Source organism: Lepeophtheirus salmonis, chromosome 13 (genome assembly GCF_016086655.4).
Source record: "Lepeophtheirus salmonis chromosome 13, UVic_Lsal_1.4, whole genome shotgun sequence".
In the NCBI taxonomy this organism is placed as follows: domain Eukaryota; kingdom Metazoa; phylum Arthropoda; class Copepoda; order Siphonostomatoida; family Caligidae; genus Lepeophtheirus; species Lepeophtheirus salmonis.
This window is the reverse complement of record NC_052143.2, coordinates 35,369,563-35,389,050: the sequence shown is the minus strand read 5'-3', so window position 1 is coordinate 35,389,050 and position 19,488 is coordinate 35,369,563. Positions and strand designations below refer to the sequence as shown.

The window sequence follows — 19,488 nt, the reverse complement described above, 5'->3', positions numbered from 1 at the left end:
GTTGTGTAGGTAAACTGCTGGGCCCCATGGCAAATTAAATTTATACGCCTCCACTTCCCAGATGACCAAGGAACCCTTTTAATATCCTAAAATTCAACCCGACCCTCAGGTTGTAAAGGTGAAGCGCTGGGCCTCGAGGCAGGCTTAACCTCCACCACCTCCGTGTTTCTAAGCACCAAGGAACACTTCTAATATACTATTATAGGCCCCAGCCCACGGGTTGTCCAGCCCAAATCCGTTTGATATCTCCATGCTTGACGTTTCAATAAATACAAAGGAATACTTTGTTAACTCTTTGGTACTCCTACATAAAACATTGATAAATGAAATGAAGAAAAAAAAATTTAACACGGGAGTGAGCTCAAAGTTCTAAATTTGAATACATTGGATTGAAAAAAAATACTGAAAAAATTATTACATTATGGGTCCAGGCTGTATTTGCGTACATTAAAAGGGCTCCTTCATACTCAGGGAAGTAGTGGCAGATAAATTTAACTTGCATCAGGGACCAGCAGTTCACCTACACAGCCCGTGGGCCAGGGTGTATTTTAGCATATTTGAAGGGTTCCTTGGTGCATAGAAACAGGGAGGCAGTGGAGATTAAACAGCCTGGAGGCCCAGTAATTCACCTGTACAATCTGAGGGGTGTATTTGGGGATATTACAAGGGTTCCTTGATGGAAGCAGCGGCGGATAAATTTAACTCTCCTTGGGACCCAGCAATTCACCTACACAACCTGTGGGCCAGAGTGAATTATAACATAAGAATGGTTCTATCCTGGCATGATTCTTCATCATTCAATAGTTTTATCGTCCCAATATAATATAAATTGCACACGATAGTATTGTCTTGAAATGAAATTAATTATTATCCTATTGCTTCACGATGATATTACTCCCAAAGTTTTTACCTCACATTGACAATGTACACAATGATATAACCCCCAACGTTTTTTGGCCGCAACCCTTTTATCAGACACCTCAATTAACTCCAGTTCTTTGGAAACATTGGTAATAACTCACGTTTCAAATAGTTATCTTCTACCTTTCGAAAAGTTCAACACCAACGTAGGCGTTACATATCTTAAGAAACCCCTTGAGAAGCTTAGCTCATATGAATATAAAATGTAAATTTTAACACCTGAAATTAACATTGCACACTGCAGAGGATATTATTTTAGTGTATTCCTCAATTCATCCCCCCCCCCTCAAGAAATGACTTCAAGTCTAGTATTAGAATACAAAAACAATCAAAAAGTTAATTGCAGATTTCCTAATTAACGCGTCAAATACTATTAAACTAAAGTATCAAGTCATTTTATATTTATTGAATTGTGTAATTAATTACTGTATTGAATTAACTTTACATATTGGGGAAAAATTAGCTCGAAATCGGTCATTATTATACCACAAGACAAAAGCTTGAACTATATATTTATTATGTACTTGCAGTAGTACCTGATATTGCCCGGAGTTATTAGGCATGGACGAACAGACAAAGCTTTAATAATATAGAAGAATACTCTCAGAGAAATCATCAGTGCTACTCTCCGTTTTTTCGCGAGCACACTCACATGTAGTTACTCAATAATCTCTCAAGAATAATAATAATAACAACTTCAAATTTATTTCTAATGTCACGTGATGAGTCAAGGAGACATTTAGTTTCTAGAACGCTACATGGCAGAGCTCTAACTACATACGCTTGTTGTTAAAAATGAGTTCTCAACTCATATTTAAGATACAATCAAAATCATGACCGTACACAATCTAAACATACATACAGACAAACATTACTTTTTTAATATAGATTAAAAATTGAGCGTTATAAAGAACGAAAATAATATGATATCCTTTTTTGGTACAAATAGAAGGTTTAGACTTATCATAATTATTTGAGAGGTAGTTTATTGTATTGCATATACATTGCAGTATAAATATAAGTAGGTATTATGAGCATTTATAGGATATATTTCAAGTTATATAACAGCTTAATGATGAACAATATATGTCGTGAGATATAAAAAAAACTAACAGGTCTTTGACTAGATACATACTATTTGATCATTATCAGGCTTGATAAAGCAATCATCGTTACAGTTATGAAATGATTTCCACATTACTCCCATTAGCACCATTCAAAAGATTTTTTTTTAATTATTAAGGTTTTACCACTATATGGCTCCAATTTAAAAAAAATCTAAGACTTTCAAAAAATTCAGGTCAAAAATAAGCTTATGGTTTACTTCTTTCTTTTATAACAAAAAAAAAAGTTTTATTAAGCCAAATAATAGCTTTACAATTATATCTATTATTGCTTTGGTTTACGAGATATCGCTAATGAAAAATTAATCAAAATGCTAATTTCTTCATTGCTAAGACCTCAAAACTCATAGTTAGATGAACTACAGATCTAAAATTTCATTTCTGAGCTAGTCTACTGTAAAAAAAAATAATTAAAAACCATATACCGAATTTTAGTCAAATTCGTTTCCTGTTGAAAATTCCCCAAATTATTTGATTTGAGTCAAAACACCAACGAATTGAATTTTGTTACTCAAGTGACTCGAATATTCATCTCTGCATTCAAGTATTTACCTATAATTATTCGTCATGTTCATTTAAAAAAAAATACTTTTAAGCTATTAATTGATGTTTTTCTATCAGCACAGCTTTTAGGCACATTCAAACCCGAATCAAATTATCTTTACGGTTTCAAAGAAAATGTGAATCTAAACTCACTCGATTTTTAAAGAAATATATACATGGCGTGTACATAGATATTTACAGTAGAACCCCCCTAAGACGGATATCAAAGATTGACAAAATCTGTCAGCTATAAAATAAATCCACCTTTTCAAATTAATTATATACAATTAAATAACTAATTCGAGACTTGCATAAATGCCCAATATTATCACAATTATCTATAATAAGGGTAAAACGGTGACTGGGCTCTATTGTATTTACTTAACTCATGGTAACATTTAGCATATCTATGAACATATATTCCATAAGTTCATCACTGGGTGAAATTAAAGGTGATGTAAGAGAAACATGTTCAAAAAACTTCATATGAGTTGTATAAATTTTCTAAGTAGATAGTTTTGGAATTTATACAGGTATGTGAGGTAAATTAAAAGTTGATCTTATCTGGAGACTAAGGTATTATGCTGCTCTAATGAGAAGCTATTTGTGGAGTAAATTTTTTAATGTAATTCGGATTTTGCTCTTATCTGAATGATTTAAACAGCCAACTTAGATATAATAGGAAATGATTCCATACTAGGGTAGCCAACCCAAGACATATCCTCTTTTTAAGATCTCTACGGGGCACTTTTGAAAATTTAATAAAAAAATAAGGTGTCCAGCGACTTTTTATTTTATTTTATAAATTCATGAAATGTCAATTTTATAAAGGACAAATGGCGCATGTTAAAAATCGTCTTAAATAGAAAATAAAATTTAAATTAAAAAAACACCAAATTAGAAAATATTTTTACTAAGAAAATATGATACCAAATATATTTTCTAATTAATTGATTAAGTTCATTATATTAAACCTCTTTTCCTTAAGCCACATAAATGCTATCTGTAGTTGGTATCCATATTACTTTAGCCTCCCTTATCTTTTAGTAATTACAAGAATGATTATCTTCAAAAACTATCAAAACCCAGTTCATCTTGTGATAATTACAGCTCGTAGTCTATACTTATCCAAGAAAGAAACCTAATAATTACATTTGTTACATTATAACAAATGGGTTGTCCCGTAAATAAGACATCATGTATTTATGGGTTAAGACTCACATCAATATAAAGAGACAACATGACTCAAAAAATACTTCCTCATTACACAATCGTTACAGATTACTATCGCATGTCAAGTCACGAACTATAGGATTTTAAAATCTGTAATTCACAAAATATTTATACAAGGGGAAATATGATGGATACTCATTAATCGATCAATCAATACATAGGATGTGAATATTGTGGACCCTTTAGAGCGTTCATTTTTTTAAAAGTGCATATTAGTAACCTGCAGGATATTAGCACTCTTGTGTCATTAGCAAGGCAGTATCACTATAGTTTATGGTGACCTATGTCAGCAAATATCAGATAATATGTCGTCTATCAAAATTGTCAACATTTATTTTTCTTTTTGATTGACACTCGCCGAGGATTTAGACAATTTTGACATCCCTATCAGCTAACAATGCTAATAATTATTATAGATCCATACTTTGAACGGATATTATTGCTATGATAAGAAAAATGAAAGTAGCGACTTACCTCCTTCGATTATGAGTTTCTTGACTTCAGTTGTTCTCCCATACCATACTGCAAAGTGGAGAGCGTCTACGGGAAGAGCCGACTTAGAGCTGGGTTTACACAAAGTAGCAGGCCCTCTTCCATTCGACAAATCAGACATGGAAGTAGAAGTCTCTCCTAAGAGAGATAAATTTGACATACTCGTCTTGATGACGTAGATAAAATCGGATTTCGGTGGATATTTATGGATTGGAGAGAAAAGGCTGGCTGCTTCTATACCACCAAAACAGAAGAAACAGAAATTATATAGGCGTCGTTTATAGTAGTTCAACTCGATAATCCGTTTTTTGTTGAAACAAGAAACGATTAAATCACTTCTCTATCTTTCATTCTTTGTCTTATTTTGGGTTAGGTAAAAAGGATAGATCGTGCATTACACAATTGATTATAAATTCCACTGTACTTAGATACGAAAGTCGAACTTAATGAGTTCGATTGCATGTTCCCACCAACTTTATATTCATAGTGTATCCCTCAAAACCATGGTTAAAAAATCTTATTAAATAGTTCCATTACATTTCCTAAATATATTAATTAAAAACGAAAAACCAATTTCCCTATTTAAAATCTAATTTAATGTCATAACGTAGGATTTTCAAATATAAAAGTATAGCTACGCTTTTTATAAAATATGACATAAATACAGTAGACTAAGTTAGTGTCTACTATCATTTATGATTCAACGAAACTTTGATGCGAATAATGCGCTGAATATAACGTTTTCATTGACATCATAATTGAAAGAGACGCCTTGTTGTGGTCTCATAGTTGATAGTTTCCATTTATATTATTAAAAAAAACCACCTGCATTGAATAATAATTGATGCCAATGAACATCCCCGATATTTAAATTTAATCAGTCATATGTACTTAAAATCCTTATAAATGGTAAATTTGAACAATTAATTCTTTTGAATCCATCAAGGCCCATGAATTTAGAGAAAAATATATTTATCTTCCCATTGTAATAGTTCACTATTTTCCTTAATATTCATTAAAAAAAGTTTTAATGGTTGTAAAATTTGGGTTGTTTAGCCCCCAAAAATGGCCGACATCAACAACAGGGTTACCGTCACATGAAAATATTATATTCAAAGTAATGTAGCAAATCTAATTACTAATCGAATAAAATAAATTGGAAGCCTAAAAAATTGTCTTAACATTGACACGAGTAAATTAAATATCGACAGATATAACTTTGGTGGCATGAAATATTTATTTCACTTAGAACTTAAAATTCGACCAGTTGATACAAACGATTAAAAGCACGCAATATATATTTCATAGAAAATAAACTTAAAAAGAGTTAATACTTAAAATAACATTAACTAAATAATGAATGATAACCAAAAAAAAATTATTATTATAATAGTAATATTTAACGAATCTTCCTTCGGATTTTAAGGCCCTGAACTGACTTTCCAATTTGTCCAGCATTGCAGATATTACATAATTCGTTTTTGAATTCAGGTTTGAATTTAGCGAGACAAAATGGACAATCTTCTTTAGCCTGACCTCTATAGATAGGAGTGAAAGATCGACCACAGATATCAAAGGGATTAAATTCATCATATTCGACCTTGTGTTCGTCGACAGGGTTCTTATCACATGCTTGCAGGATTTTTCTAGTTTGAGATGCAACTTCGGGTTTAGGGCCAAGTTCCAAGAGTCGGCGAGCAAATGATCCAGAAGTTTTAAAATTCTTCAATTTGAAAAAGAGGTTACATGCTGTTCTTAATGTTAGTATTTGATGAATGGGTTGTAAATTACAATGAGTAAAATATGCAGCCATTTCACAAAGACGTTTTTGTTCCTCGAGACTTCCTTTCGGAAGCTCTTTTCTCATGGACTCCATTATTAAGCCCACTAAATAATTACTAACAATTGTTCGCATTTCTTGGGCTTCGGCTTCATCAGGTTTCGTTTCTACTACTAATAAAGGAATTGTATAAACAATGGATCGAAGTTTATCAACTGCATCTCCGAATTTTCCACTCGTAGTGAACTGATAGCATGTTTGCAAACGACTTACTAAATCAGTCATCTTAACTCCAACAGCAGGAAGACCTGATTTAGAACTTCCGTCTCTCCAGTTACTTTGAGGATATCCATTTAATGAAGGCAAACCAGGAAGAGCTTGAAACCAAGTCCGACTACGTGAAAAGTTGGCCATGAAATTTGAACGATAGGGTTCAAAGTTTACAACACCAACTTGATCATGTAAAAGTCTAAATGCAGATTCAAAACATCCTGCGACAATATGATCGACAGGCAATTGAGAGTTATTTAACCATAACTGAGTAGGATTTTTCCCTTTTGTTGGTGGAACAAAGTAGCCCTCATCAACCACAACTTTTGAGGGAGAGGGATCAAGATCAGCAGGGAGTTCCAAGTCATCGTCGTCAACGTCCCAACCAGCATCATTTTCTGATTTATTTCCGTCTTCCACGGCATCTTTAAATTCGTTCTCATCGTCTTCTTCTAACCCAAGATCATCACCCCAAGCTCCTTCATCTAGAGGAACTTCCTCCTCTTCTTCCATCGCCAATTTCCCAACACCAGCTTTATTAACAACACCTCCGCCAACTCCACTGGATCTAACAGCTTTAATACCTTCGAAGAAACCCTTGCTTACGGTCAGTCGTGGCCAGTTAGAATCATCTGGCATAGCAGGACGACAAGGCTGTAAAAGTTTAGCATCAGGATTTGGCTCAGGAAGTTTAGTATCTTCGGGCAAGGACGCCTTAATTTCCTCTGCTTCTTCCTCCAAACCATGTGTTTTGGCAGTAAGATAAGCCAATATCTTTTGATCACAATTCTAAATGAAGGAATTGAAAACAATGTATTACAATATTAAACGAAATACATCCGCATATTTATACCTTTAGAACTTTAACTCTTTCACGAACATCTCCTAAATAAAGTGCTGTTTGGAAATGAGCAGACGTATCCTTCCGAATTTCAGCAATTTTCATCATTTTTCTCAATTTTTCGAGATTACCAGTGATAAGATACAAAAAGGATAATTTATCGAAATTCTTTGTCCTTTGATAACAAACTTCTACGACTTGAATATTTCCCTCCATTAAAGCTGCTTCTCCTAAACTATAGTCAAAAAAACAATTCTTATACGTTCTTAATTAAACTTAAAACGACCTTCTTACCTTTCCCAACATTCCTTATCGTCTAAAGCTTTTGCAGCCTCCATTGCTGCGTCAATATCAGAACACTCTAATGCCAGAGCAAATCTTGTCTTCTCATCCTTAACAAAGTGAAGAGCTACTTCAGGATAGCCCTTCTTTTGCAAATAACCTATGATACTTTGGCCAACAAGTTTAGCATTTCGAACCATATGCAGAACTTCGTCATATTTACGGTTAATAAGGGCAAGCTTGAACTTATATTCAGTGGGGTCAATATTCAAAATTCGAGGCTTGCATTCACGATCAAGGCAGAATACCTGACTTCCTTTGATTCTTGTCAGATAGATAGGAAGATCCAAAGTTCGAATAATTCCATGATCCCCATTCGTAATTGCATATTTGATATGATTGGAAGTGGTATAAATCAAAACACCAGAATCGTCCCAAGTTGCAGATTTAACTCGAGTATTTTCATTAATGGTACACAGAAGTTCAAGTTTCTTGTCGCATATGAGGATGACGTGTTTACTCAAAAGAGCAACCGTTGACATATCGTTCGACCAAATAACGTAACGGCATTTGGGAATTTTAACACTACCCATGTTACGCTTTTGCTGAACGTCAAACAGTGTTACAAATTCGCTATCTCTTAGAAGAAGCATTCCTGTACCAGCAGGGAAAATTTCACTACAATTTGGGGTTTGAATTTTTTTTGTCAATTCATTCTTCAAATTTTTAATAATGAGCTAATAAATTATAGAAATGCAAATGAGTTATGTAATTATATAAAAATTAGTTTTAACTCACGGAATGTGATCTATCTAATACTGCAAATCTGTTTCTGGCTACCCAAACTGCAGTTAAACCTGGCGACCGCTTTCCTTCGGGAGTATCAGGATTAGAGCTATCAAAATCCTTTGGGATTGAATATAAATCATAGATAGAATTTTCAAGAGTTGAGTTACGAGTGCAGCAGAGGACAGCGTCTTCTGCTTGATTGTAAGATAAAGAGTAAACTGGGCTTCGAGTTCCTCCTCTTAATTGCATAACAGGCTTGTCTTTAGACGTAGTAAAATCTAATTTTCTTAAATATCGCTCCTTGACATAGTACAGAATGTTTCCATGTAGGGCATATGCTGGTCTTTCACGTTCCAACTAAAATATGAAAGGCAAAATGTTATTTTTTTGAAAAACGACTTATTTCGAGAGTAAAATAATGGCATTACCTTAAATACAACCATGCCCGAGTCATGACCAGCTGCAAATAAATTAAGCGTTGGATGTGAGCTGATAACCCAAAATCGATCGTGTTCTCTACGGAATGTATTAATACATGTTCTTTTGGCTGTATCCCAAACTCTGATGGTTCGATCTTCAGAGTTAGAGATAATTAGATCTTGCCTCGGATGGAAAAGTACACAAGATACGTTGTTATAATGTCCTCTGCAAGTGTCGACTTCCCATGCCTTTAAAAAAATAGATTTATTTATACAAAACACATTTCAAGTATTTTTATAAAGTGTTTTCTATCTAACATCGGTATATGTACAACACCCTAAATACCTGATATCTAATCGCCTATCCTGCCTATATTGCAATTCTTAAAATCAACCAAATCTTCAAAAAAAAAAAATCAAAATCTAGTATATAGAAAACTTACTCCTACCGTCCCTATACCCAAATGTTTTCCTCCTAGCCTGAGATCTACCTTGGATTCGTTCATCCTCCAGAGCTTTATTTGTCGATCGTCCGCACCAGAAACAATAAGAGGCATCGTTGGATGAAAAGATGCCCAATTAACTCCCCGATCATGTCCTTCAAGAACATGCTTGACAACACAATCCGCCACTCCAAAGAGGTCTGTATTATTAGCGGCACTTCCAGTGGATTTGAGAGAATGATGCACATCATCTGGACCTAGAGCCACATTCTTTTTGCGAAGACCCGAAATGTCCCAAACACGAACACTCTGATCCAGTGAGGCTGAGACCAAGAGATCCTCGGAGGGATGAAAAGAAGCGCTCATCACATAGTGATTATGTCCTGTGAGAACAGAGACACAGGAGCGAGACTGCCAATTCCAAATACGGATGGTTTGATCGTCCGAAGCGGAGAGGACCCAGGGATACTCGTGGTGGAAAAAAGTGGTACGAATGTAATCCAAATGTCCCAAGAGCTGAAACAGACAGCGCTTCAGCTTGTAATTCCAAACTTTGATTTTGTAATCGTCTCCACCGGAGACAAAGAGCGGCTGCTGCTTGTGGAAGTCAATGCCCCGCACGGGTCCTTCGTGCTCATCGAATTTCTCCAGCAGAGTGCACATTCGATAGTCCCAGAGCTGAATCACTCCATTGTGCAGACTGAAAGGAGGAGATTAAAGGATTGCATCAACAACATAGGAAGCCTTACCTGGCCAAAATCCAGGGGCGTTTGGGATGAAAGGCCAAGCCTTTCACCCTTGGACTCTTAGTCTCGAACTTTGTTAACATAACCTTAGTTGAAGAGAGGATCACTCCCGTTTCTAAACTCCTTGAATTCTCAACTTTGGAATAGGAAGAGTGACAACGTCACAACTTTGTGCTAGATTACGATTAGTAGATACACACAGCAGTAAAAAAGACCGAAGAGGGAGCGGACAGCCAACCAATAAGCAATTAAGAATTATTCATTTCATTCCATTCAAGCAGCAAGTGAAGAACTACATCCAATACACGTAGATAGAAATACAGAGACACGCACTCACATCTACTACCACTGTCTACACCAGCTAGCTAGATAGAGGAAAAAAGGAACGGGTTTACGCAGCGCAGATCGTGTAATAAATATGCCACTTCAAACCTTTAAAACAAAATAGTGTTTGCTTGAGGAAATACATTAACATAGTCGTGGAGTTATCTTCTTGCCCGCGCTAGATGTCACTTTTTATTATACCACAGATGACGTCATTATATCATTTTTTCTCCTTTGCCTGTAAGGCCCCATACAACTTTTCCTTCCTTTCCCAGAATTAACCTTGTTAATTCAGTCAAAAGGGTACATTCATGAAGGTTGTACAGTTAGTTATGGAGTAATATTCTAGTTTACTCGACGGCCGCCCTAGCGAGCTTCAAAATGTCGCTACGACTACTACCTTGTACAACTATGGATCACGTGATCTTCGTCTTGCTACCTTGTTTCAAAGCTAGCTTTATGCCACATAGGAATGATCGTAGTGATAGACGAACTTTATGTTCATAGTATAAAAGTTACAATTTTTTTCGTCTAATTGGAATAAATTATTCTCAGGTTAAAGCTTGTCTCTCTGTCTCTCTCACTCATTAATTAATCCTCTAATTAATTTAGTCCAAGTCTCTGAGATTATTAATTATTGAATATAGTTGTTGTGAGTATATTTTGTAAAATGTCCCTCCCAGTTCCAGTGCAAATCCCAACGAACGTATCAGGATTAGGAGAGAAATATCAGGAGAATGCTGGTCGAAATGAGAACCCCGTTCCTACAAAAGTAGTTGGCTCGAGAAAGAAGTATCGAAGTCGATCCACATCCGCGTCTAGCCAAGACAGTGTCTCTTCCGGATCCTATTCAGAAAGTAGCTCTGACGAAGAAAAATTATCCCCGAGGAATAAAGTACAACAGAATTCGAAAGGAATATCTGATTTCTGTGTGAGACGCATTAGCCAACATGCCTTTGGACGGCGAGAAATAGAGATTGCAGAGCAGGAAATGCCAGGCATCATGGCCCTTCGTAATAAAGCTAAAGATGATAAGCCGCTGAGTGGTGCCAAGATTGTTGGTTGCACCCATATTAATGCTCAAACTGCAGTACTGATTGAAACACTTATTGCTTTAGGTGCACAGGTCCGTTGGGCTGCATGCAATATCTATTCCACTCAAAATGAAGTTGCAGCGGCTTTAGCAGAAAATAATATTCCTGTGTTTGCCTGGAGAGGCGAGTCCGAAGAAGACTTTTGGTGGTGCATTGATAAATGTATCTCATTCATCAATTGGCAACCCAATTTAGTTCTGGATGATGGGGGAGATGCAACCCATTTACTTTTTAAAAAGTATAATTCCACTTTTAAATTGCTCAAAGGTATCGTAGAGGAAAGCATCACTGGTGTGCATCGCCTGTATCAAATGTCACAGGCATCCAAATTATTAGCACCTGCAATGAATGTCAACGATTCTATTATTAAGATTAAGTTTGACAATTTATATTCTTGTAGAGAGTCTATTTTAGATAGTCTCAAAAGAACCACCGATATGATGTTCGGTGGGAAGCAGGTTGTTGTATGCGGATTCGGTCAAGTTGGAAAAGGATGTTGTTCCAGTTTAAAAGCCATGGGATGTATTGTATTTGTTACTGAGGTGGATCCCATTTGTGCCTTGCAAGCATGTATGGAAGGTTTTCAAGTTGTAAGACTCTTTGAAGTTGTCAAGCATGTAGATATAGTTATTACGGCTACTGGCAATAAGTCTGTTGTGACTCGTGAACATATGGATAAATTAAAAAATGGAGCTATCGTGTGTAATATGGGGCATTCAAATTCGGAAATTGATGTAATTTCTCTTAAAACTCAAGATTTAACATGGGAGAAGGTTCGCCCACAAGTGGACCATATACTTTGGCCTAATGGAAAGAGAATGGTTCTTCTAGCAGAGGGCCGACGTGTCAATTTGTCTTGTTCTTCTGTGCCAAGCAATGTTGTTTCTATTTCAACATGTACTCAAGCATTGGCATTGATAGAGTTGTACAATGCCCCATCAGGTCGATACAAATCGGAAGTATATTTAATGCCTAAGTTGATGGATGAGTTTGTTGCTAGTCTTCATTTAACAACATTTGATTCGCATTTAACGGAACTATCTGATGAACAGGCAAAATACATGGGATTAAATAAAATGGGGCCTTTTAAACCCAACTACTACAGATATTAAATTTAAGTATGTTAATATTTTTTTTATTTTGTGCATTTTTTTATGTTGGTTTAGAATTTGATTCGAAGTAATTATCTTATCTTGAATATGTTATTAATAGATTTTTAATAGTTAAAAAAATGAAAATAAATAACTTTACACAAACATAAAGTTGAATAATAATTTATATTCATATCAGGGAAATTTATGTCATTTATCTCCTACCGGTAAAAGTATTCATAAAATCAAAATTTCAAAGAAGTAATTATTATTTTAAATAAAAACACTTCCAATCATTCATATGAAATATATATGATGCTGAAGAAGCTACAGAAACGTAGATTTTCAACTCTACAATGAGCGTAAAAATCATATAAGACTTTGTATTTTAAACTAATTGTTTCTTTCAACCCCTCTTTCCGAAAGTCTTGAAGTATTATTAGTTAAATTAATATGTATGCACAATGTTTTATTAATTAAATAGTGGGTAATATGAGATAAAATACTATCATAAATTATAATTGAAGTATTTTTTTTAACTACTAGCTAGCTCGCAGAACGTTTAATTTATTTATAATCAACAATTAATAGAATAAATAAAATCATCAGGATATGAAGAGAATAGTTGGTATATTTTCCTCTTTTTTTCTTTTTTTTTTTCTTTCTACCTTTTTACGGTACGTGACAAAAGATTCAAGATTACACAACAGAAGGTATAGGAACATGGTAAAAGTATTTTTATGTGTCCTATACATTATTCGTAATATTTAACATTCCCTTCTATATAATAAATATCTATGTTAAGTTATAGCTATAACTTAAATTACATACTTATTAGTTAATATGTTATTTATTAAGAGCTGTTGGAAACCCAATTTCACTCCAGATAATTGTATTGCCATATATTGTAAAACAAGTTCTCAGGGTTATAAAAAAATTAAGCTATGTTAATCGAATCTCATGGAGAGAAATTAATTGATAAAGGTCATTAAAAAAAAATAGGGCCGATTATACTTATTCATGAAATACCATGCTGAATTTCTTAAAATATGCCTCTCTGCACCAATCAAAATATTTTATTTATTATATATTTTGTAAAAATTTCTATGAAAATTTTTTGAAAAATAACACACTCCAAAAATTAATTGTATATTTGGAAAGCAATCAATCTTTATCTGCTACTGCTACTACTCGGAAATGGGACTTAATAAATAATATATATTTTTTTAAATTCAAATTTAGTTATAGTTTCCGTAACAAAGCAAACATCATCGCATGGAAAATGCGATGCATTTTGTTACAGAAAAGATAAATCATTTTCGACAAAGTTATAAGTTATAACTAATAAGCGATAGAACTTTGATAAGAAAGATTGTACTACTAAAATGAATGATAGGTACAATATAAATATTTTTTTGTAAATCAAAGATAAGTTCGGTATTGTTTTATAAAATGTTTTCTATTATAGTTGATACTCCCGGCTTATTTTAGTAAACTATATTTGTTACAAAACTTGTTTGATCTTAATGTGTCTACTTTCTTAAGAAGTTTTCAAAATATCCAAATTTTGAAGAAAAAAAAATGATTTATTTAGTGCGCCCAATTCTGTTTGATTTGACTACTATTGTATTGATAATTTTTACTGTTCAATCCTGTGATAGTATATTCAATGGCCCAAGTATTTAGTTACTATCTATAGGATTATATTTATATTATTTTTTTATGGGGGGGGTTTTTTAAATTTCAAAAGTTAAAATTTTTGCCCTGCAGCATAAGTTGGTATTTTGCGATTAAATTTTTTCTTCTACGATATTTTTGGAGTCCAAAACAAAATTTAAATGGATAAACTTCCTTGCATGGTATGTATAATCAATGAAGTCTTAGGTATCTAAGAATTCATAGGTAGAATTAATGTAACTCTTGAACGTTTTATAACTTATAAGTTGTTAGGAGTTACAGCTAGCTCCGTTTCATCTCCTTTTTTCCAGGATACCTAGAGGTTCTAAGTATCTTGTTTTTTTAATTCTCTAGCTAGCTCTCTGCTCTATCTAGCCTCTTTTCTAGCAGCTACTTCTTCTTTTCTCTCCCTTTTTCTTTTTTCCCTCCTCCAAATTTGAATTAAAGAAGAAGAAGAAAGTAATAAGTAAAAATTGTGGCGAAGGAGAAGCTGAACCAGAAAGGAAGGAGGAATGTCGGATTTAATTATTGAGAATGCGGAAAACATAGACTCGCAAGTCTCTTTGAAAATGGTAAGACATTTATTAAATAGGAATAATATTGTACACAGTCCAATGTAATTATTGTAGAAGAAGCCGACAAAAGGAGTTGGAAAGAGTTCGGGCAAGACTTCTGGACGCGTGACTCTGAACGAAATTGCCATCAACTCTCTTCGTAGCCAGGGATCGCTTCGTCAAGGAAAAGACTTTGTCATCTACCAGGATCCCGTAACAGCAACCACAACTAAAAAATTGGAATCATCTTCTGTGACGGACCAAGAGGTTCAATGTGAGGCAATTGAAATGACAGATTCGGAGGTTCAAACTCGTCTGTCTGGAAAGTACATGGAAGCCGCTGAAGCGGAAGCTTTCATGTATTCGGGTGAGTTTCCTTCTCGGAGAAAATACTTGTTCTACACAAATTTACTATTCATACGGAGTTTTAGAATCATTTCCTCTATTTAAAAAAATATAATATTCTCATCTTTCCCGCTACAATAATTATTAATATGTGCCCCGTCAACTCGAAAGCAAGCTAGAGGGATTTTTCTCAAAATGGAGCCTGGATTACATTTGTATTCCTCCACAAAGCATCCTCAAATTGTTCTTAGTAACCAACCCTTGGGGTGTATTGCAAATTACCCTTGGAGGAGCAAAAAAAAAAAAAAAAAGGATCGTCACAAAAAAAGACTGATCAATTCATAGATTTACCTAAAAATCTTGTTTATATCAACTCATCCCACAAATTTGAATATAAGACCTATAATTGACTCAAACGCACTCGGGGGAAATTCTTCTCTTGGATTCAATGTGTGTAGGTTCAATAGTCTCTCGTACCTAGAGAAGGCAAAATACATAATGTACATGCGACTTCAAAGGCAATTCCTATATCAGATGGATTGACTGTAATACTATCATATTACTTATACGTTATCAGTGCAACTCTTATCTGACCAAACAAAGGAGCATTTAAAAAAAAAATCAAATCTTGGATATATATACTCATCCCACAAATTTGAATGCTATGTCCATGAAATATTGGACAGTATGTTTATATGAAGTAAAAAAATGTATTGGGATTTTCCCATTTTCTGGATTTTTGTTCAGATTGCTTTTATGTAGACACACTACATTTATTTATCAAATGACTCATTTATTCATTATCATTTTCCCTATTCTTCAAATTTCAATACTTATAATTCTCATACCGGATTTACGTAATATTAGACGTTCTAATTATATATAATTTTACAATTCCTTTATTTTTGTTGCTGTAAAGTTAAGTTTTTGGCAAGTTTCATTTTCGTTTTTACACTTTATCAGGGTATGATAAATTTTTGTGTGATAAATAAATGTAGAAATTTCCATGAAAATTAGTTTCGGCAACAATTAAGACTTTTGACGTATTTGTTGTATTATTGTATCACTTAAATACTAAACTAAGTCGATTTAAATATTAAAAAATCTATAAAACGAAAGATTAAATAATTATGCAAGATCTGAGCATATTTTCTAGTATTTTTCTTTAGTTTTTTGTCCTCAAAATTAAGCAGATCCTCCCTTATTACTTTTTTTTTTTAAATTATGGATCATCTAAACTAATATTTAAAGCAAAGTAATATTGACTTACTCGCAAATAGTAAACATTTGTTATTATGTTATATCTCCTTCAAAAAAATTTATATGCACCTTTTTTTTAAAACATAATTCCATGGAAATTCAAACAAATGAGCATTACAATATCAAAAGTGATATTATCAATTTAATTAAAATTATAGTTATTTAGATTTTTAAATAAATAGAAAAAAGGGAAAAGTTACTTTACTTCTTTTGATAATTCTTTATATTGTCTTCCATATCTGGTCCATTTATCATGGAATTTTATCGTAAAAAAACCAAAAAAAAAAAACGATGGATGTTAATGTAAAAAAATCACAAACTCTTCATATGGGTAAGATGATTTCTTGCTCGACAGTATAAATTTTATTGATCATCGTTATAAATGAATGCAGAATGGAAATAAGTTCATACTTTTTCTTTAAATTTTTTCAGAAACAGAAGACGAAACTTATTGGAAGGAATTAGCCGAAAAACGACTCGAAGCTCTAAATGAAAGTCTTAATGAGAATGAAGGACTCCATATTGAAAATGCAGATCTTCACTATCAAGTTACTTCCCTCCAAGAGAGTTTAAAAGCAGCGGAAGAGATTGTCGGTGAAATGAAATCTCTTGTCATGGAAAGTAAAGAAGAAACCTAATGTATGAATCAATGGGAGCAATTTATAAATTATGTTTGCCCCACGTTCCTCAACTTTGTGTTAAAATTGGACCCGAAAATGTTGTATTATTTTTTAGCAAATTAAAAACTATTGCAGTTAAAATATTAATATTGTTCAATCTTTTAAATTATTTTTGATTCATAATTTTTATATATTATCAGTCGAAAGAGATAACCGTACTTTTATATAACGATTGTAATCTAGAATTTCATTCTTTTGTGTAAAGTAAACCTAATGCAAATTCATAGTTAAAAATAAGTATTTAAAACATTCAAATTAAAGTATGATCAATCATATAATACTTGGGTTAAGTAAAAGCTGTAAATATTTTTATTGCATTTTCTGCAAATACTATTGCATCAAGCTAGTAATTAACAAATTAATAAATAAAATCATTATATATTATAATTAATACTAATTAAAAACATATTTTTTTAAAGCTAACATTTAATGTTCATTAAAATCACAATTTAGATAAAATTAAAAACGTATCACAGCCACTAGGTAGTTAGAAATTATAAGGACTAGATTCTTTTTTGCTATAAATGTACAATATCTTCATAAATATACGAAACCAATTACGATAGTAATTACAAGTATAGGCCAATGTAATACTTGAGGATGTATGCCACAATGAGAACCTAAGAAAGATAATGTAATGGAAGTTGTTTTATTGAATAAGAACTTAAATACTTTTAATATAGTCAGAGATTTCATTATTTCCGATGGGTTCTTCGAAAAGTTTTGGGCAACTTTGAATTTTATTAAGCTCCATTCCAAATTTTTTGACTTGCAGACCCCTTCTGCAAGTCGATCCACTCTCAATTAGGTAAATGCTTTCGTTTTCCATCTTCCCTACGAAGCACTCATAACTTCGAAGATCTCTTCTCTTGACATAAGTAAATATGTGTCCATCTTTGCCCTCCGTCCACTGGCCAAGACACTGATACTCTCTTTCTACAATTATGTTATCGGTTTATTCCGAATATTAATTAAATCTTAGCATTTACCTTCATAGAGAATATTTATTTTTGAACAAAACGTGACTTTATACATCATAAACTCTTGATTCTTGCAATCCGACTTTAATTTGGCACAGAGTATTGGTGCATCTGGTATTTGACCAGTATATATACCAGCAACTGGGCATAATGATGTTTTATCTTTGGTATGTCCTGTAAGAAAAACAAAAGTATTTTAACATAAAAATAGCGAGATAATTCGAAAGAAATGGTAATCAATTGTACTTACTAGCTTCAATAGACCAAGTTTTTTTGAGAAACTGATCATTATTACATAATTTTAAAGTAGGATTCGTGGATTGCTCTTTTCCAACTTGAAATTCGAGTACATTTGAACTGCGCTGAACTATCCAAAGACATCCATACCATTCATGTCCACTAACAGATAGGGATAAGTCATATGAAGTAGTTAATTATTTATCACATAATTTGTAGCTTACCACGAAGACTTTAAATAAATGATAAATCGATCCGAATTTCTTGGTGATACTCGGACACAATGATAAGAAAAATTTGCATGAGATCGATATCTTTGTAGGTGATGGTGTATTTGTCAATTTTCATATTAGTCCATTGACCAAGAAGTGCAGAAGGGAACCTAGATACATAAGAATGTAGAGCTAATAATTGCTATATATTTTCAAAAATACGCATTTGGCATGAACATTTTCGGATAGTTCCCATAATAATAGGAGTAACAGTGATGGAAATTTCATTACCTACATGACGATCCTTTAGCAACAACGGATGGAAGAGGTTTATGCAATATTTTTTTTCAATGCATATATCTGACCGTCTTCTCGTTTTTCGGGACAGGAAGCATTTGAGGATAATGTGATAAGAGCCTCTGATGTGTTGTTTTGTTCAATTCTCTAGAGTAAAAACATGAATCCAATGCAAAAATAACTATTAATGAATACCCTTACAGCACATCTATATTTCGCTTGTTCCTTAGTAAGTCGATCAAGAACGAAAAGAGTAAATGTTTGATCCCGATTCTCCCAGTTACCAAGACACTCCATCTCTTGTTCCACCAAACCAGTCGAACTCCCCTCCAGTATCTTGGAGGGGAAATACTTTTCCACCCGTATGATATTTCCATTGGGGCATGTTGACAACAAGGACTTGACTCCCCCCCAAATTATTCGAGTCAATTAAAAACCTTCCTGAGAAAGGACAGAGAGATGGAGTGAAATTGGAGTGTCCATAACCATCAGTGGATCGAAAGAGAAATATTTGTTTTTGATGAGGTGCAGTAAGTTCTTCTTTGGGGCAATAGAATTTGGCGTAATTTTCGAGACTAAAGCATCGATTCCATTCAGTCGTCCATATTCGAACTATGCGTGGAGAGAGTTTCTCTAGGCGAATGCATTGGAAGCAACCATTTCTACGAAATGAAAATAATAGGAATATTGCAAATATTAAAACAAACAAAAAAAACACCCTAAACAGAAAAACGTCATGTTCTCAAATATATTTTCATCAATCAATATATAAATACTAAAACCTATATCATCCAGAAAATTTATAGCGTAGTTAGGTACAGTTTAACCAAAAGTATCTCGAACCTTTTTCAGTA

General features: G+C 33.4%; 6 protein-coding genes across 14 annotated transcripts in view; 2 read left to right on the top strand and 4 right to left on the bottom strand.

Moving 5' to 3' along the window:
- LOC121127646 (uncharacterized) overlaps positions 1-4,631 on the bottom strand; it is a 68,525-nt gene extending 63,894 nt beyond the window's left edge. For 5 of the 6 annotated variants that reach the window (XR_011783434.1, XR_011783435.1, XM_040723067.2 and 2 more), the window contains exon 1: positions 4,296-4,618. Coding sequence is in view for 4 of the 6 variants with exons in the window: in XM_040723067.2 (XP_040579001.1) it covers positions 4,296-4,473 (178 nt within the window). In the remaining 2 variants the exon portion in view is untranslated. Of the gene's footprint in view, positions 1-4,295 lie in introns of all 6 variants that reach the window. The other variant, XM_040723066.2, reaches the window with a different exon arrangement.
- Positions 4,632-5,531: 900 nt separating this feature from the next.
- Positions 5,532-10,362, bottom strand: alphaCOP (coatomer subunit alpha). 3 transcript variants are annotated; one of them, XM_040723617.2, is made up of 7 exons: positions 9,887-10,362; positions 9,186-9,837; positions 8,704-8,943; positions 8,285-8,632; positions 7,499-8,223; positions 7,217-7,439; positions 5,532-7,152 (listed from the first exon to the last, which is right to left on the bottom strand). In XM_040723617.2, exons 1-7 carry the CDS (start codon positions 9,964-9,966, stop codon positions 5,713-5,715), a joined length of 3,708 nt encoding a protein of 1,235 aa, XP_040579551.1. In that variant the 5' UTR covers positions 9,967-10,362; the 3' UTR covers positions 5,532-5,712. The 3 variants fall into 3 exon arrangements, with proteins under 3 accessions (XP_040579551.1, XP_040579550.1, XP_071749276.1); XM_040723616.2 differs by having other exon boundaries at positions 9,138-9,837; positions 9,887-10,177; XM_071893175.1 differs by having other exon boundaries at positions 9,144-9,837; positions 9,887-10,177.
- LOC121128051 (adenosylhomocysteinase-like 1) lies at positions 10,336-12,557 on the top strand. The gene has a single exon (XM_040723618.2). The coding sequence runs from the start codon at positions 10,878-10,880 to the stop codon at positions 12,411-12,413; it is 1,536 nt and encodes a 511-aa protein (XP_040579552.1). The 5' UTR covers positions 10,336-10,877; the 3' UTR covers positions 12,414-12,557.
- A 1,559-nt stretch (positions 12,558-14,116) lies between these two features.
- On the top strand, positions 14,117-16,995 carry geminin (geminin DNA replication inhibitor). Its single transcript, XM_040724036.2, has 3 exons — positions 14,117-14,641; positions 14,699-14,990; positions 16,661-16,995. Exons 1-3 carry the CDS (start codon positions 14,582-14,584, stop codon positions 16,864-16,866), a joined length of 558 nt encoding a protein of 185 aa, XP_040579970.1. The 5' UTR covers positions 14,117-14,581; the 3' UTR covers positions 16,867-16,995.
- A 199-nt stretch (positions 16,996-17,194) lies between these two features.
- LOC121128452 (uncharacterized) lies at positions 17,195-18,576 on the bottom strand. The gene is made up of 6 exons (XM_071893111.1): positions 18,560-18,576; positions 18,400-18,507; positions 18,139-18,287; positions 17,898-18,062; positions 17,581-17,844; positions 17,195-17,528 (listed from the first exon to the last, which is right to left on the bottom strand). Exons 1-6 carry the CDS (start codon positions 18,574-18,576, stop codon positions 17,446-17,448), a joined length of 786 nt encoding a protein of 261 aa, XP_071749212.1. The 3' UTR covers positions 17,195-17,445.
- Positions 18,146-19,488, bottom strand: part of LOC139907012 (uncharacterized) — a 32,614-nt gene continuing 31,271 nt past the window's right edge. The window contains exons 3-6 of one of the 2 annotated variants that reach the window (XM_071892958.1): positions 18,836-19,296; positions 18,629-18,781; positions 18,350-18,507; positions 18,146-18,287 (exon numbers count right to left, since the gene is read on the bottom strand). In XM_071892958.1, coding sequence (XP_071749059.1) covers positions 18,915-19,296 — 382 coding nt within the window. In that variant the 3' untranslated portion in view covers positions 18,146-18,287; positions 18,350-18,507; positions 18,629-18,781; positions 18,836-18,914. The remainder of the gene's footprint in view (positions 18,288-18,349; positions 18,508-18,628; positions 18,782-18,835; positions 19,297-19,488) is intronic. The other variant, XM_071892959.1, reaches the window with a different exon arrangement.

What these genes read in the sequence shown, in the direction of transcription:
- alphaCOP (XM_040723616.2), bottom strand. Translation starts at nt 9,966, where the DNA reads ATGTTAACAAAGTTCGAGACTAAGAGTCCAAGGGTGAAAGGCTTGGCC. An exon ending in CGCCCCTGGATTTTGGCCAG is followed by an intron (nt 9,838 to 9,886) that starts GTAAGGCTTCCT and finishes TCCTCCTTTCAG; the next exon opens with TCTGCACAATGGAGTGATTC. An exon ending in TGGGTATAGGGACGGTAGGA is followed by an intron (nt 8,944 to 9,137) that starts GTAAGTTTTCTA and finishes ATTTTTTTAAAG; the next exon opens with GCATGGGAAGTCGACACTTG.
- LOC121128051 (XM_040723618.2), top strand. Translation starts at nt 10,878, where the DNA reads ATGTCCCTCCCAGTTCCAGTGCAAATCCCAACGAACGTATCAGGATTA.
- geminin (XM_040724036.2), top strand. Translation starts at nt 14,582, where the DNA reads ATGTCGGATTTAATTATTGAGAATGCGGAAAACATAGACTCGCAAGTC. An exon ending in CGCAAGTCTCTTTGAAAATG is followed by an intron (nt 14,642 to 14,698) that starts GTAAGACATTTA and finishes TAATTATTGTAG; the next exon opens with AAGAAGCCGACAAAAGGAGT. An exon ending in GGAAGCTTTCATGTATTCGG is followed by an intron (nt 14,991 to 16,660) that starts GTGAGTTTCCTT and finishes AAATTTTTTCAG; the next exon opens with AAACAGAAGACGAAACTTAT.
- LOC121128452 (XM_071893111.1), bottom strand. An exon ending in AATAAATATTCTCTATGAAG is followed by an intron (nt 17,845 to 17,897) that starts GTAAATGCTAAG and finishes ACATAATTGTAG; the next exon opens with AAAGAGAGTATCAGTGTCTT. An exon ending in AATCTCTGACTATATTAAAA is followed by an intron (nt 17,529 to 17,580) that starts GTATTTAAGTTC and finishes TATCTTTCTTAG; the next exon opens with GTTCTCATTGTGGCATACAT.